The sequence below is a fragment of the Miniopterus schreibersii genome (assembly GCF_964146895.1).
Source record: "Miniopterus schreibersii genome assembly, chromosome: 1".
In the NCBI taxonomy this organism is placed as follows: domain Eukaryota; kingdom Metazoa; phylum Chordata; class Mammalia; order Chiroptera; family Miniopteridae; genus Miniopterus; species Miniopterus schreibersii.
Window position 1 is genome coordinate 56685804 of NC_138101.1, and position 18470 is coordinate 56704273.

Here is an 18470-nt window from a genome sequence, read left to right on the forward strand (position 1 = left end):
TACTTGTACTAAAAAAGTATTTGTTGTTTATGTAAAATTCAGATTAAGAAAGCATCCTTTTTTTTTTTTTTTTTTTTTACAAATATGGCATCCCTAGGTGGGGTCAGAGTTGGACATTTGAGGTGGGTGTCCACATACTAATGATATTACAGTGGGAGGAGGTAACATAGGGAAGGCAGGATACCAATTCTCCTTGAATCACCCACATTTTGTTTGATACATAAATTCAACCTGGTTTTCCAGGTCATTTTCAAAATAGGACAACAGAGCGTATTTTATTTTTACATTTTGTTATCTCTATTTATAACGTTTAAATATTAAGATATATGGTATGTGGGTCTTTGATTCTTGCCTAGCTGTACAAAAACGTCAAGGGGTTAGGACTGTTGCAGAAAACTGTCCTAATAGTCATCACCAACCACATTTAAACGATGGGGAAACTAAGGTGGAGAAGTTATATATAATTTTTCCAAAGTCATTTACCTAGTGGAATACATTTTCAATGTTAGATCTGAATATAAAGCAAATATTCTTTTTTATCCATTGATTTTAGAAAGAGGGAGAGAAACATCAATGTGAGAGAGAAACACTGATTGGTTTCCTTCCATATGCCCCCCAACCAGGGATGGAAGGAACCCACACCCTGTGCATGAGCCTTGACGGGGAACAGAATCCACCTCCTTCTGGTGTACCAGATGACTCGCCAACGGAGCCACCTAGCCAGGGTGAAATTTCAATTTTTCAGGCTTTGATACTGAATTTTATGGGTCCAAACACTTGTTTTCTGTGTGCCCACATTTGATAAATCTGTGGGCTTGTGTTACAATTCAAAACACTGATTTATAAAACAGGATGCCAATTTAAGTTTACAATGACCAATGTATTTGGCAGATGAATGATTTGTAGTAATTCCTTTTTAACCAGAGGATCAAATTACAGCTCAGAAAACTGCCCGTGTAGTCTAATGAACAACAGGAGTAAATATTCTTATGGCAATATTTCCATCCAGATAGGTGAATTAGCCACACAGCATGGCTCAGAGGATGAGCATCAACTTAGGACCCAGGAGATGCAGGTTCTATTGGGGTCAGGGCACATGCCCAGGGTGCGGGCTGGGTCCCCACGGGGGGGGGGGGGCAGGAGGCAGCTGATCCACCACTCTCATCATTGATGTTTCTCTCTCTCTCTCTCTCTCTCTCCCTTCCTCTCTGTGAAGTCAATAAAGATATAAAATAAAAAATATATAGGTGAGTTAGTGTCATATTCCACTCTAAGAACACGCCAGCCAACAGTGAAGAGGCACTGTGTGTGCTTTGAAGCTCAGCTTACCGGGTTTTTAACTCCTTACTAATTCACCGCTTAACATCTGCAGGCCTCAGGTTCCTTATTTGGTAAAAACAGACTTCTTATAAGAGTTCCGATTATATACATAAAACATTTAGCATGATATTGTTATCATACTATCTACATGTTACCCAAAATATAGACTGTAACATACCAAACACTGCATAATATATTATTGTTATGCTATGTATTGTCGTTGTGCTATTTATTATTGTTCTATTTAACCGCTCTCTGGCCAACCCGAGAAACAGGCCATAAACCCTCTTCCCAGGCAGAAAGGCAAGATACGAGTTACCATGACAACAGCGCGCGCCCAACCATTTTCCGCCCGCGCGTCGCTAGGGAAAAAGAAGAGCCTGGGCTGCGTGTTGCGTCATCACTAGGCGCTGGTTGGCTTTCTCCGTGCTATTTTGGAAGGTCCCGGCCGGGCTCCCGTCGCCCACGTCAGGAATTATCATTTTTTTTTCTTTCCAACCTTTGTTCCATCGCACCGAGACCGCAAGACTGGAAGTGCGGAAGGAAGGAAGAAAGCGAGAAAGAGAGCGAACGAGTGAGTGGGCATGAAAGAGATGCCGCGGCGCACTCCCCGCCTCGGAACCTTCCCTGTGTTCGCGCGAGCCTATCAGCTTCCTCTCAGCTGGGTTCGCGCCGCGTCAACTTCCGGGCGGGTGCCCGCCAGCACGGCCTCCGCCGCTCCCCTTCTTTGGCCCCTTTGTGTCCCCGCAGTGTCGAGGCGCGGGCCCTGGCACGTCCTTTCTCCAGGCTGGCCCCTCCGCGGTGCTGTGAGCCTCTCGCTGTGGGCGGGCGCGCGGCTCGCAGGGGGGTTGGCGTGGGGAACGTGCCCGCGCGTGCTGGGGTAAGAGGTTGCACGAGGGTCAGCTTGTGGTTTGAGGAAGGAGGGGTGTGTGTGGGGGGGTGGGGGGTGGGGAGCGAAGGGGAGTGAAAAGAGCAATGGAGAGATTTTAGAAAGATACCTCTGGCCACCTTCTCATCGTTGTGGCCTAACAATGAAGCGCAGCCATAATAGTCATCCCGAGCCACTGGCACATCTGCGGTCTCTTAATAGCCTTGGGAATGAACTGCTATGGCTTTGTATTTTATATTGTTTTCATGGCCTCTCTCTCTTTATATTTTCTCCCTGCAGATAAGTTCACTTAGAACTCCCAATCCCACAGGGTGGTGGTTTCTATCAATATGAATCTTTTCAACCTGGACCGTTTTCGTTTTGAAAAAAGAAGTAAGATTGAGGAAGCACCCGAAGCAACCCCTCAGCCCTCCCAGCCTGGCCCGTCTTCACCAATTTCTCTTAGTGCTGAAGAGGAGAATGCTGAAGGGGAAGTTAGCAGGGCAGGGAGCCCTGATTCAGATATCACTGAAAAAACAGGTGAGTTTTAATGTTACAGATGGATGGGACATCAGGAAATATTTTTAAAAGATGAAAGGCATAAGAGATTCTAATTTTTATTCTTGATGTCATGTTAATGCATTGTCTTTCACTGTGCCCTTTTGAATACAGTTTTGGGACTGCCATAGACACCATGTACCTCCAACTGAGCGTCCATCCATAACTGCTTCACTTTTATATGAGTTCTTGGAATATGGCCCAGTGATGGAAGTTGAAGTAAGAATTTAGTTCAGTCCTATGAATCAACTAGTTATTTGGCCAGACGTTTACACTGATTCCAGTATTTCTCCAAAAAATATTGATCGCCTACTATGAGCTAGACTTTATTCCAGGTGCCTGAAGACAGCCAGTAGGAACAAATGAAGAAGATCAGATCACATTCAGATTTTGCCACTACTTGACTTCCTGGAGATCACGAGTGCAGAAGAATTATTGGTATTCCTCATGGTGAATGAACCGTTTTTAACCTCTAGCAGGCTGTCAGGGAGAGTAGGGTTTGAGAAGAAGGCCCAAATTAGCATTTCCATTTTAATCTATGTTCTTCGAACAGTTAAAAATTAGAATATATTTGAATTCTTGCTATGTTTAGACACAGTGCTTAGTGCTTCACGTTCTCTCGTTTAACTGGCACAACAGTCCTGAGATATCCACATTCTGCAGAATGAGACCCAGGGAGGTTAAATTATTAGGAAGTAGATAGAATCAGAACTCAAATCCAAGCAATCTAATTCTTCTTTTTCTTTTTTCCTTTTTTTGTTAATCCTCACGCAAGGATATTTTTTTCCATTGAATTTTTTTTCTGTTTTTACATTAGTATGAATTTTTTAAAAATTTATCTTTATTGTTGAAAGAATTACAGATGTGCCCCTTTTTCCCCCCAGTGACCCCTCTGCACCCCACCCCCACCCAAGCCTTCATTGCACTATTGTCTGTGTCCATAGGTTATGCATATATGTATGTAAGTTCTTTGGTTAATCTCCTTCTGCTCCCCACCCCCCTTCTGAGATTCAGCAGTCTTTTCCTGATTTTTAGAGAGAGCGGGAAGGAGGGGGAGAGAGAGAGACACACACATCTATTGGTTGCTTCTCGAACAAACCCCGAACTGGGGCTGAGGATCTAACCTGCAGCCCAGGTACGTGCCCTTGACCAGGAATCCAACCTGAGACCCGTTGGTGCTCAGGCCAACTCTCTAACCACTGAGCCACACTGACCAGAGCCAAGCAATCTAATTGAGGGTGAAAGGGATATTTGAAGTTTTATTTTAATGTTTATTCCAGTGATCCCCTTTTAAATGTAACACTCGGTATTTCACAAGCAGTTTTGAAATTAATGTGGCCCTGACAAGATTATTAATATATATGTCTTAACCCTTGGTATCTCTCTTTTGTTTGCTACTCTTCTATTTAAATGTAACAATGATGGCAGAGTCCCTACAAGTTATTGGAATAATATTTTTAAATACTGTAGTGTAAATGGAACATGGTGGGATTTGGTTTCTTGGATTAATAGTAGTTAGGAGAGTTTGAAAGGCTTTGTTTGTCTGAAGAGCTTTGAACTTTTCTGAATTCTGTGGGGAAGCACTGAAGGATTTTTAAGCACAGGAGTGATATCCCTGTGTTTATCCTTTCAGCAGATAATTTGATTTGCATAACATGATTTAGTTAACGTCTAAACATCAGGTACTTTACTATTTTAACAGTAAATACATTAATCTGTTTCTTATATAGTTAGGGCAGGGAGGTTGTAGGCATGGAATTTCGAGTGCCTTAGAAGCTTCCTCTGTTCATTATTTTATTTTATTATTTTATTTTATTTTATTATTTTATTTTATTATTTTATATTTTATTTTATTTTATTATTTTATTTTATTTTCTTTAAGGGCAGTAGCATGTGCCTTTATTCATAATGGCAGGGGACAAACATGGATAGAGCTTCAAATTGATGTGTTCACATTCAGATCATTCCTTAAGGACCTGAGAGCATAGAAAAGAGCGAACCAAAAAAATCACTGTTATCTATGATTGCTTCTTTATTACAGAAGAAATTAACCTTTCACACTAGAGACTGCAAAAGGAAATTAACTTAATCTTGCAATTCTAGAACAAACTTCATAATGAGGGGTTCTTGAGTTTTCGTAGAGTGAGGGATAAAAGGAGAGAAAATCATTTAAGACAGTGTTTCTCAAATTCGGCTACTTTCACAGACATTCTTGAGGGAGGAGGTTGCAAGTTTTTTATGATAATGCTTTGAATTTGTGTTTAACTTTTGTTTATAATCTAAACAAATCAATACACCCTTGTTCAGGTGTACCTGGACAGTCATCTCCCTTAACAGTGTTGCCACATGATCACAGCATCTGCACGTGCACCTCCGAGCCCTATAGCACCAAGTTAAGGCCCACTGTGCTTGACTTTTCATGTGGTGTTTCTAAAATTGGATCCTCAGGCCCTTCCCAGAACTGTTGAGCATTTCCTATGAGCTGTATGTGTTTCCAAGGTTAAAAACACTGCTTTAGAGCAATGATTCTCAAGATAGGATGGGAGAGACACAGGTAGTTTGAAAAAGCACATTCAGAATACCTATTGATTTCATAATACAACCTCTATAAATTCAAACTTAACAAAATTTTTAGTCAGTAGCATAAAATTAACTATCAATTCATTGTAGGGGACCTGGGATAAACTAGGTTGGGAAACACTGGCTTAAGATATAGAGGAGTCCTGGCACATGAAGAACAGTTAGAAAACCACGTGCAAAAGAGAATTTTGGGGGTCATTGAGGAAATCCTGAGCCATAACTTGTCAGGGTCTATTGGAACCCAAGGACCAGTCTGGAAGAAACCCAAGATGTCCATCAACCTTCTCAGACCTGTGGTTTGTGGCAAGTAGGTCCACTTTTAATAGAGTCTGGAGAAGAAAAGCCTGTTTTTGCCGAGAACCCCCCCCCCCATTTTTTGGTTTAGATAGATCAGAATATTAAGTAAACAGTCGTTGTAGCTGGGTAAAGGTAGCTCCACATCCATCCACCAGGAAGCGCTGCCATCATTCGCAATGTCATCCAGCTCTCAAGGGAGATAGCCTGTGGTCTGCTCTGTAATTACTGTAGAGCTCCAATTTGCTTTAGGCCACCAACAGTTCCCCTTTTTCATGCATATTTATTAGATCAGTGCATCCACCTATACACTCTTTACCAATAAAGACTCAAGGTACTGTTCTGGCTCCCGTGAGCTGTTGCAAATAATCTTGAATCTTGTCTGTGTCCTTGGTGGCTGTGATGTCGACAAACTTCAAAGCCCCTTGTTTAAAGGAGAACTGGCTGAGGAGCTCTTGGGTCCGTATGCAGTAGGGGCAGGTGGGCTTGATGAACACCACCACCTTCCCAGGCTGGATGTTGCAGTTCACAAACTCCTGAGCCATGCTGACAGGCTGCTGCTCCTGGGGAGGGTCCTCCACTGCAGGTATTGCTCGGGAGTAAGAGCCTCTGTTCATAATTTTAAATGGGACATTGGGCAAGTCACTTAAAATCTGAGATCCCACAATTTTTTGGTATGTAAAATAAAAGTACTTTTTAAACTGGAACTCAATGGGATGTTATAGTTATTTGTTAGTAATGTAAAATCCTTAATTGCCTTTTCTAATCAGAAGATGCTTTTCTGTTCTTTTTTTCTGTCTGAGGAGACCACTCCTTTTTATTGGACTTCTTTTTTTGGTACATCTGAGAAACTGAGATTATCTTTAGGAATCATGTGGTCAGCCTTGATGACACTGGAAAATATGAAAATTAAGTTTGTTCTGGGAATGGTGAGATTTCATCCCATTAGGAATAGAGATAGAGCTTTGCTTTAAGAAGAGATTAATATAAGTGGTACCGTGAATTTCGAAGAATCTTGAAAACTAAGGCTAAGTTTTTACTTTACCTTAAGATACTAGGGACCCATTAAAGACTTTTTAAGTAGAAGAGTAAAATGATGAAAGAAAGTTGTTCAGTAAAAAAGTCAGTCTAATAGTTGTGAGTACTATATGTTTTTAGAGGGTAGGTTTTGAAGAGAGAGAAATCCTTTAGGAAGCTTTTATAATCCAAATTTAGTGATGGCAGTAGAAATGGGGAAGAAAGAAAGTGAGAGTTTTCAAAGAAAGAAAGGGCAGGGTTTTAAAACTAGATTGCTGGTAGGAATGATATAAATGAATGATAAAAATTTTAGTTTAGGTCATTGAAAAAAATGGTTTTGTATATCAGAATAGGTATGAAGTACCTATTGTAAGCCATTGAGCATGCCTTTAAAAATTAAGAATCAAAGTCTTGTCCCAGACCAGCATTTTGGAGTAGACCAAAGCCAACTTAGCATGGGGGATGCAGATAATGAATTAAGTGTATGGACCATGGAGAGGACAAGATACCAAAGTTAGGTTTAAGATCAGGATTGGATATGAGATTGGGTAATTATTAGTGAGATATGAACATTTACCTTCCTTTATGGTAACTTCATATTCTGCCATTGTAGGATACTGCTATATTTGTTTATTTACAGTAGAGTGTTAGGGTCTAAGTCAGCGTATAGGGTGGAAATTTTAAAAAATCACCTATAATTACTCTTTCAGCTAATCTTGTTACCTAATTTGAGTTAAGGTTTTATTTCTTACTCTCCTTCAGTTACTGTGACACAGCCACATCGTTTCTTGACAATACCAAGCATGGTTCAGTCTTTCCTCCTTCTGTTTCCAAGGCCCTGTTAATATTTGCATGTGACTCTCAGCTTCTTCTTTAGGGCTTAGTGAAATGTTACCCTTTTTAGAAGGCCTTCCCTTAATCACTCTCTCTAAGTAACAACTCCCTTCCACCCCCAACTTTATGTATTTATCACTACCTAACGTTATGTATTTGTGTCTCTCTTACTAGACTGTGATCCTCAAGGAGCACCAAGGGAAAAGGACATGTAAATATATATAGCTAAAATAGTACAATATGGTAGCTCACGGGATGATATTAAGCAGTGTAGGATTACAATCCAGTTCACAAATGATCGTTCATTCTTCCTGGGAGGATCAGGAAAAGTCACAGATGGATTACTTTGAGTGGTCCCTAACCAATGAATCATTTAATTCAGTGAACAAGGGATGAAAATATATGTTGCCTTAAAGAGTCTGTGCCGTGTTTATGGGAAGGGGGAGGTTATGGAAGAGGACGTTTAGGGCAATATAGATGAAGCTGAAAAGGGAAATATAAACTGCTGGGTTTTTAGGGGCATTTACATGTTGTGAAGGGAGCACTGACATTTGGTACAGACTAGAGAGCATTTCAATATGAGAAGACAATGAAGCTATTGCATTTGAGGCCTAAATGTAGGGAAATGACAGTAGGGATGATAGAGGGCAATTCAGGGAAGTTTTATATGGCATGTATTTTATGGCATTTGGCAAAGTTTAAAGATAAATCTTCCTTGTTTAAACAGCTGGGTGATTGACGCTATCAACTGAATTAGGCAGTACATTTAGGAGGATGATACCAAAACATGTTGAATTTGAGTTACTTCATATTTCAGTAAAGGGGTTTAATGGAAGGATGTGCATCAGAGTTTGGAGCCTGAGAAGTCAACTTAGGAATCATAGTTGTAGTTAACAAAAAATGTCCTTAGCAAGGTGTATAGTGAGAAACATTAACATTTAATGATGATTAAAGGATGGAAAACTAATGATAGATGTAAAGGATGACTAGAATAGTCATAGAAATGATAGTATCCTGGAAGCTCAAGAAAGAAGAGTTCACCATTTGGTGTATAGTGAACAGTATCAAATGTAGAGAAGTCAGGTTGAATAGGAACTGACCACTTTTCTTGGAAATTAAAAGTTACTGTTGCCCTGGCTTGGTAGCTCAGTTAGAGCATTGTCCTGATATGCCAAAGGTGCAGGTTTGATCCCTGGTCAGGGCACATATAAGAATCAACCAATGAATGCATAAAGAAATGGAACAAGTCAATGTTTCTCTATCTTTTTCTCTAAAAAATTGGTAAATGAAAAAAAAAAAAAAAGCCCTGGCTGGTGTGGCTTAGTGGTTAGAGTGTTGGCCCAAGCCTGGAGGGCCTTGGGTTTGATTCCCTGGTCAGGGGCACATAGTCAAGGGCATGTACCCCGGTTGTGGGTTTGCCCCCCTTGGAGCAAGTGTGCAGGCGGGGCAACCAGTCGCTGTATCTCTCATATAGAGGTTTCTGTCTCTCTTTCTCCCCCTCCTTCCCTCCCTCCCTTTCACTCTCTGGAAAGCAATGGAAAAAATGTCCTCAGGTGAAGGTTACAAAAAAGTTACTGTTGACCTTTGTTTCAGTACAAAGATAAGGAGATGACTACTCTTTATGAAGGGAAAGAGAAACAGCTTCACAGGGAAGCAATGTCAAGAAAACATGTTTCAGAGTTGTTGAAAATTGAGTATATTTGTAGAGAAATTTTACCTGAGGTGGGGAGAGGTGTGAAGGAAATAGATTCATAGATTATTTTGAGGTTGTAATTAAGGAAAGTTTTAGTATATGCTTGATGATTTCTTTTCTTGGTGACATAAATGTCTTCTAAAGTGGTTGCCATGTCAGTGTGCTTGTCCTGTTGAAAGTAATAGTTGTTAATAAGTGAGAAAAAAATTTAAAATTATATCAGTTATCAAAAAGATTTCCAGAGAGCACTGCTTTGCCACATACAGAGTATATGATCTTGAGTACATCAGTGGTGTTGGACTTCAATTCCTTTGCCTAGATGTTCTCAGAAGTCCCTGCAAACAGTAAAATGGATATGACCCCTTGAATGACACAGAATATATCATTTTGGCATCATGATTCTGTAACTTTTGGGTCTTAACTCAGTCTTTTTCAGGTGAGTTTATCCAAAATGTGAATCATCTCTATGTTTTTGTACAGTCATTCTGGCTTCTTAATGTCTGCTAGTGTTAATTGAAAATTAGTACTTGGTAAAAGATTTAGTGCTGAATTGTTCTAATAGAAATATGAGTACTCATAGTGAAGTAAAAATCTTAAGTACATTTAAAATCTACATTTTTTTGTTTGTGTTTTCCTTCTATCCTTTTTACTTTACATGCTTGCCTGTTGTTTTCTTCAAAACAAAATGTTACAAAAAATTAAATGATAAGCCCTGGCAGTTGTGGCTCAGTAGGTGGGGCATGGTCCCCTGCACTGAAAGGCTGCTGGTTCCATTCCAGTGAGGGCACATCCCCATCCCCAGTGTCAGGCTCCATCCCCAGTAGGGGGCCTGTAGGAGGCAGCCAGTTGATGTTCTGCTCTCACGTCCATGTTTCTCTTTCTCAATCTCCCTTTCTCTCTCTAAAAAGCAATAAAAAATCTTAAAAAAAAAAAAATTAAGTGATACCACATTGTGTAATGAAGGGAGCATTTACACTTTTCATGTCAGTTCATGTAAAACATGCGATACCTCTTTTTTTTTTAATGACTACAGAGTGCCTTACTATATAGTTGTATTGTAGTTCATGTAGATTCACATTAATGGACATTGGTGGTTTGGGTTTTTGTCGGGGTTTTTTGCTATCAAAAAATGCTGTAGTGACCATCCTTTTACTCATATTTTTGCATGTGTACAGTCTTGTGGGAAAATTCCTGGAAATGTCAGAATTTAGGAAATAAAAGAAATATTTTAGTAATTGCCAGATTACCCTACACGGAAGTTTTACCAGTTCGTACCGGAGTACTGCTTGATTTTCAGATGTCTGGGTTTTAATACTACATTAAAATATTGTGAATCTTTTTAATCCTTAACAGGCCAGTAGGCAATTAAATTGCTTATTTTTAGTATTTATTTTTAAGATTAAGTATGTTTTCAGTGTGTTAGCCATTTGGATTTTTTCTATGTTCCTTTGTTTTTCTCTTTTTCTGATTCATAAGTTTTTAATTTTCTTCTTTTAATTCCGTTTGTTGTTTCCCATAGAGAAATTTTATATTTTTATGTCGTCAGTTTGTTCTTTCCTTTAAGGCTTTTGGAATTAGGTCCTGAACAGACAGGCATTCTCTACTACCACATAAATACTTTATCCATATTTCCTTCTAGCACAACTGTGTTAACTTTATTTTAATTGTAGTAAAATATACATAACATAAAATTTACAGTCTTAATTATTTTTAAGTGCACAGTTTAAGGAGTGTTAAGTACATTCACATTATTGTACATCCAATCTTCAGAACTCTTCATCTTGCAAAACTGAAACTCTGTACTCATTAAACAGTTACCTCCTACCCCCCACCCCTGGCAGCTACCCTTGTACTTTCTGTCTCTGTGAATTTGATTACTCTAGGTACGTCATAAAAGTGGAATCATACAGAATTTGTCTTTTTGTAAATGACTTATTTCAGTTTGCATAATGACTTCAAGGTTCATCCATGTTGTAGCATGTCAGAATTTCCTTTTTAAGGCTGAAAAATACTCCATTGTATGTATACCCTAATTTTGTTCATTCATTCATTCATGGATGGATACTTGTGTTGCTTCCAACTTTTGGCTCTTGTGACTAATGCTGCCTTTTTTTTTTTAATATGTTTTTACTGATTTCAGATAGAGGAAGGGAGAGAGAGAGAAACATCAATGATGAGGGAGAATCACTGATCGCAGCCTTCTGCACACCCCCTACTGGGGATTGAGCCCGAAGCCCAGGCATGTTCTCTGACTGGGAATCGAACTGTAACCTCCAGGTTTATGGGTTGAAGCTCAACCACTGAGCCACACCAGCCGGGTGCTAATGCTGCTTTGAAATAAGTGTACAAATACATCTTTGAGACCCTGTTTTTACTTGGGGTATATTCCCAGAAATGGAATTACTAGATCATGTCAGATACCACCATATGTTTTCCACAGCAGCTGTACAATTTTACTTTCCCACCGTCAGTGCACAGGATTCCAGTTTCTTAACATCCTTGCCAATACTTGTTATTTTCTGTTGGTCTTTGTTGTGTGTTTTTTTGATAGCTAAACTAATGGACATGAGTTGGGTTTGTGTTAACATTTTTAACCTTAAATCTCGTTTGGAATTTATTATAAGGGCTAAAGAAAGGGTGACACAGTTTCTTCCTTTGCTCTTTATTTGGCATTTACAAGTCAATTGTTTCAGAACTATTTATTGACAAATCTTTTTTCTTATATTTGAAATGTCATCATTATGTCAGCAGTGGTTCTTGTCTTGCTTATAGTAATGAATTCAGACAAAAAATAGCAGCAAAAGCAGCTGAGGTTTTATTTGTAGGAAAGAAATACACTCAAATAGGACCTGAGCGGGCAACTCAACTGGCTGAGGCCAAACCGAGTGCCCCAATATTTGGGAGTTTAGAGGAGTTATACCCCTACACTGGAACACCCTTAGGTAAGGAGTAAGCCACCCTTTCCCTCATGTCTCAAAAAAATGTATCTTTAAGCTATAAGGCTCCTTCATCTAGGTGTTATGCCACTAGTTAGACCACATCCTGAAGGGGCTCTGAATCTGTCCTGCTCACATAGGGGCCTTCCACCTCCTTTGTCTATTTTCCTTTTTTCTCACATATCGCATTCAAGCTCCAGCTGCCTCTCCCAACCTCTCCCAGCTGATACCTTTCTAGCTGCCTACCCGAACAGTTAGAGTCTAAATTCCCATTTGCATCTGTGAACAGTTAATCTATTTCTTTAATCTTACATTAGTTTACCACATTATTATATTTATCCTCACCCCAGGATAAGTTTATTGATTTGAGAGAGAGAGAGAAGTGAAAGAAACATCGTTTGCTTGTCTCCAGTATGCGCCCCGACTAGGGACTGAACCCGAAACCTAGATATGTGCCCTTACTGGGGAATCAAACCTGCAGCCTTTTGGTGTACAGGACAGTGCTCCAACCAACTGAGCCACCTGGCCAGGGCTACCATATTATTTAAATTCTTGTTTTATGTCATATACAATGTATTGTTAATTTTGATATAGTTTTGTTTTTTTCCTTCCTTTTTGACCTGAAATTTCAAATAAGTTGTTCCTATGGTTTTTATTTCTTTAAATTTCCAAGTGACTGAAATTTTGCTTTAATGTCTTTATTGACATTTACTTCTAATATCACTGTTTTGTGAACAGAGAATGTGGTCTGCAGTGTTTCTTCTCTCGAATTTACTGAGATTTTTTTTGTGTGATCTAACACACAATTTCTGTAATGTTTCTAAGAGTACTTGAAAAGAAGACAATATAATCTAAATATAGATATAATGGTGTGCCAACTAATAGATGAGTTTTATTATCTATATGTATATTTTTTTACTGTGGATCACAAATGTATCATAAAGTCAATTTCTTGGATCCTTACTAAATACATGTAACTAATTTTTTAATGGAGTACAATGAACTGAAAATCATCACTTATAATAAAGCCTTTGAAACTTTTGTTTCAGTTATATGTGTCTGTCTAACAGTTTGTTTAGGGTCATAATCTAAAATGAGTCTCTCACAGTGGGTTCCAATTAAAAATATTTGAAAGACACTGTTCTAGATCTTAAGTATTTTTGTGCTCTCTTTTCTATTCAGAGCTTATAGAAGAGAGTTAAAGCCTCATACTTATCTCTGTTAAATTTTTTGCTTATATATCCTGCAGTGTGTAGGTATTTCATTATTAGTATGTAGTTGAGACATATGTCAGTTATGTTTTTATTTTAGATATAAATTTTGTTATTAATTACCTCTCAGGTTTAACACTTTTCCTTGTCCAATACTAATAGCAAGACTTTCTTTTCCTTTACATTTTCTGTATTTATCTTTTCTTTTGACTTAAACCTGAAATGCTCTTCTTTCTTAGAGTAATATGTTAGAAACTACTCTTCAATCTTATATTTAATGTATTATTTGTTTTTAGAGCTTTCATCAGAGAGATAGTTTTATGTATCTTTTCTAAGATGCTAAAGGTATTTCCCTGTCTACTGACATCCAGATTAAAGACTGTCCAAATTTTACAATCTATTGTTTTAGTAATAACTCTTTTAAAGGATCAAATATGTGATGTGTTTTACTTGGTTTTTAAAGGAACTGCCTTGAAAGTCATTTGCGGTTTTAAAGAATTGAACCATGTATAGCAACACACAATTAGAATATCAAAAATAGCACACTTTTGCCTGGCCCGGCGTAGCTCATCGGTTGAGCAGCTACCTGGGATTCAGGTGATTGGGGTTCGATTCCCTGTCAGGGCACAGGTCCAGGTTGTGGTCTCGATCCCCGTTCGGGGGTGTGCAGGAGGCGGCCGATCAATGACTCTCTCATCATTGATGTTTCTGTCTCTCTCCCTCTCCTTTCCTCTCTGTGAAATCAATAAAGATATATTTTTTTAAAAAATAGCACACTTATTGTTAAGTCTGCACATAGGTATAGAGATTTATGTGTTTTCATTTTACTTTGGGAAATCACTTTATTTGTGGATTATCAAATTGATTTAGACTATTTCCGTATGAACTCATAATCTCCTTGTAGTGATTTGTTTTGTTTTTGAGTGTTCCTTGATCTTGCACCACTTAGGTGAAATCAGTGGCATGCTTAAATGCTTTTGTTTCATGGTAGACTTAGATATGAGAATGGGTGTAAGCATACTGGAAAAATTTGGAATGTATGATTGTCTTCTCTTGTGCACTCCATTTATGGGGAATTTCATTTGGAATTACCCCCCTGGAACCCTGGAGTCTCCTTTCATATGTTAATGATGTAGGTTCCCATTACCTTTGGTAATGAGAAAGTATCATTATCCTCTATCCCTAAAGCATAATAGGCTTTTTAATTGTTTTATATGAAAGGACAGGCTAAACAGTTTTTCCTCATGTTTCTATAGCATTTTGTTTTTTCCTCTCTCATGTTACAGATTATGTCTCATAACAGTTATTTGTTTTCATGGTTACTTGGCTCCTGTTATTAGTTTCTTTAGGGCAAGTTGAACTGTAACTTGCCTTTTTTTCTCTTTCATATCCCCCACTTCCTGGTATAGTGCCTTAAACACAGAAAGCATTCAGCAAATGTCAGAATTGAAGAGTATCCAGTGTCTTTATAATTGTTTTTTCTTTTCACCTTATCTTCATTTTTGTATTTTGTGTGTGGGTACCCTTGTCTCTTTTGTGCTGCTGCTTAAAAATGCTAGTTTGCTTTGGGTCAAAAAGCATTGTATCTGGAATATCATAGCTATTTTTGCTGTTGCTTATTTTCAAAAATAGTCCAAACAAATCTAAGCATTCAGTAGTATTCTAATTCTAGATTATTGACTATTTTGGAAAGTTGATATTTTATGTAAACAAGCTTTTACTGTATCCCATTAGTTTTCAAAGTGTGGTCTGTGAATCTTTGGGCACCTTCAGTTCAAAACTGTTTTCATAATGGTAAAACATTACTTGCCTTTTTGACAGTGTCGATATGTGCACTGATTGTGCAAAAGTACTTGTAGGTAAAACTGCTGGTGCCTTAGCACAAATCAAGACCGAGACTCCAAACTGTTCTAGTAGTCATTGTGTTCTTAAATTTTTTAACATTCCAGTTTTACTTAAGAATGTTCTTGATAAAACAGTAAAAATTATTAATTTCAGTAAACCTCAACTTATCAGTAGGTACTTTTATAACATTTTGTGAAACAAAATATGAATTACCCTTGCTGCTTACCTAAATACAATGGTTATTTCAAGGGGAAGCATGTGAGTGAGTGCTTTGAGTTGTGAACTGAATTTGTCATTTTTTTCACAGAACACCATTTTTACCTGAAAGGATGATTGGCCAACAAACTATAGTTATGCAAACTTTGGTATTTAGCAGATTTTCTCAAAAATAAACAGCAATATCAAGGAAGATAAATGACAGTATTTACTGCTAGTGATAAAATTCTAGTTTTTAAAGGAAAGTCTGGATTTTGGAAAACTAGTATCCACGATTTTGAGTTTGACAATCTCTATAGATATTTAGAGATCAGTGGTGATATTAATAATCTAATTTTTAAATAAAATATCATGAAATATGTCAACATTTAGAAGATCTTCATTAATCAATCAGGGAATGAACCCAATATTTTCCAAATTACCAATGCATGCAGTGTTACAAAATAATGTAGGGGTTAAAGGTCTATTAAAGTACAATGTAGACCAATGGGTTTTAATGTAACATATGCAAAAGTTTATTCATATGGTTTCTGATTCCAGACTGCAATTAACCTTTAAAAAAACTAAAACCTGTTAAATTTGGGCCTGGTATCAAAGAGGACCATCTATGGTAATGTAAAAAGGCTACGAAAATACTCCTCCTTTCTCTAGTTATATAATTGTATGAGGTATGATTTTCTTCATAAACCTAAACAAAAACAGTGTACTACAGAAGATTAATGGCAGAAACATAAGAAAATCTAGCATTCCTCTATTAAACCAGAGATTTTCACAAATGTAAAACAATTCTGCTCTCTTCTCACTAAATTTGGTGAGAGAAGAGGAGAGAATAGTTTTCATAAAAATATTTGTTAATGTGTAAAGAATTTGTTTAATAAATAAATATTTAAACATTTTCCAGTTTCTATTCTCTAATATAAATATCATAGATATGACCAACATAAACGAAAACTCTTTGGAGCCTTTAATTTTTAAGAGCACAGAGGGGTCCTGAATTTGAGAAATGCTGTTATACTATAATCTTTCCTCAACCCCCATATTATCACACTACTTTCTCTGAATGCCACTTGGTGTAGTGCAGTATACATGCTTAATGTATATATTTTGAAGGTATATATTATATATCCAGTAAAAACTCTATCCAGTAAAAGCTCTAAGTAATTGAGTACGTGATGGAGATAAGCCACTTTTCCTTTTTTTTTCTGTCTGGTTAACAGCATATTTAACATTAGTTTTAAAAATTGGTATGTCTTCCTATATTTTTTACTATAATCTGTATAAAATGAGAGAAAAATCAAAGAAAAGATGAATATAGAATTAAGTTCAAGAAACTAGTTTTCCTAATACAGAATTTTTAGACCCCCAAACACTTATGCATTTAAATGACTAACCTTGAAAAGAGTATTCTTCACTTTATATATAAAGAGACTTTTTGAAGAAAAGACAATCCAAATCATTTTGCCCTAAGCCCTTTTAAAATACAAAAAGCAGAACACTATCATTGAAGTGTTCAGGTGATACGCATTAGCTTTAGGTCAAATTTGTGATACATTGAAGATCTAAATTTTTAGTTTTATGTACAATTTGTGATATACCAGGAACACTTTGTGAAAGCATAATCCATAGTACCTTTATAGTTATTTTACAGGAGTTGGACTGTAATTTTATTGCTTTACATAATAAATAGAATTTGTAAATGTCTTCATATTTATGACAGTTAACACTGCTATGATTTGTTTCAATGCAGAGTTCTTAGCCCAGGGCACACTCAAACATTTATAAAATTGTTCTTTTGGAAAAATATGATTTGACTTTTATTATATACATGTATAATTTTTTTTAATCCTTACTTGAAGACATGCTTTTATTGATTTTAGAGAGAGAGGAAAGAGGGGAGAGAGAGAGACATACACACACAACACACGTCTATCAGTTGCCTCCCATACACACCCCAACTGGAGATCCAACCCACAACCTGGGCAGATGCCCTGACCAGGACTCGCTCCCACGATCTTTCAGTGTATGGGATGACGCCTCAACCAACTGAGCCACACTGGTTAGGGTTGATTTGCTTTTTAATGGTGTTGAAAGGACTTCACTGTAAGAAGTAAAGAAATGTTCTAGTTTTAGTGCCGTTCAGGGAGGCCAAGAGTTTTATTAGAGTGTAAAGATTTAGGATTTTGGGCTTGGATTTCAGATCTGCTTTCTCCTATATGACTGAACAAGTTGCTTTCTCTCAGCCTGGGTTTATCTATAAAATGGTGGTGTATTGTGTGCCCTAGGGGCTGCTGGAGGATTAAAAATGTTTCACTTGAGAACTTGAAATTCACCTACAAAGTAGATAATGGTAGCTATTTTTTTTTCCCTTTTCTTGAATGTATTTGGGTGATTCTGGTTAACAAAATTATACAGGTTTCAGGTGCACAATTCCACAACAGGTAACTATTGTTTTTTAAATCAATACCTTTGAACTAAAGAGTTGTCTGGACATTGTTTTTTAAAATATGTTCACTAGACTAAGGAACTGACTACTTTTACTTTAATGTGAATTCCTTAAATCTAATCTCTTCCTCCTTGAATATATAAGGGAGAATGGGGGTTTTGCTGGGAGAAGGGAAAATAATTTTAGAACTCAGCCCTTGGAGAGAGGAGACCTTGATAGAAGGACTCACTTGTTTTGGACAGATAATGCCAACATTTTTAGTTTGTGAGGGCTGCCATAACAAACTGGGTGACTTAAACAATAGACACTTATTTTCCCATAGGTCTGGAGGCAAGAAGCCCAAGATCAAAGTGTTGGCAGATTTAGTTTCTTTTGAGGCCTTTCTCATTGGCTTGCAGATGGCTACCTTCTTGCTGTGACCTCATAAGGCCTCCCTTCTGTATAAGGACATCTTTAGTGTCTGTCTCTTAATGAGGACATCAGTTATATTTGATTAGGGCTCCACCCTAATGGCCTCATTTTAATTCAGTCACCTCTTTGAAGGCCCTGTCACCAAATACATTACATTCTGAAGTATTGTGGTTTGGACCTGAAACATGAATTTTAGAGGGAACATAATTTAGCCCATAACACCACCATAAGACATAATGATTAT

At 37.6% G+C, this 18470-nt stretch overlaps 1 protein-coding gene and 1 pseudogene across 5 annotated transcripts in view; one reads left to right on the plus strand and one right to left on the minus strand.

The window, feature by feature from the left end:
* Positions 1-1804: 1804 nt before the first annotated feature.
* Positions 1805-18470, plus strand: part of SMARCAD1 (SNF2 related chromatin remodeling ATPase with DExD box 1) — an 80581-nt gene continuing 63915 nt past the window's right edge. Inside the window, exons 1-2 of one of the 4 annotated variants that reach the window (XM_081160296.1) lie at positions 1805-1894; positions 2489-2728. In XM_081160296.1, coding sequence (XP_081016422.1) covers positions 2539-2728 — 190 coding nt within the window. In that variant the 5' untranslated portion in view covers positions 1805-1894; positions 2489-2538. Of the gene's footprint in view, positions 2201-2488; positions 2733-18470 lie in introns of those variants that run through there. The other 3 variants (XM_081160297.1, XM_081160295.1, XM_081160298.1) reach the window with 3 other exon arrangements.
* Positions 5767-6292, minus strand: LOC308568018 (glutaredoxin-1-like; annotated as a pseudogene). The gene has a single exon. The product of its transcript is annotated as a glutaredoxin-1-like (transcript).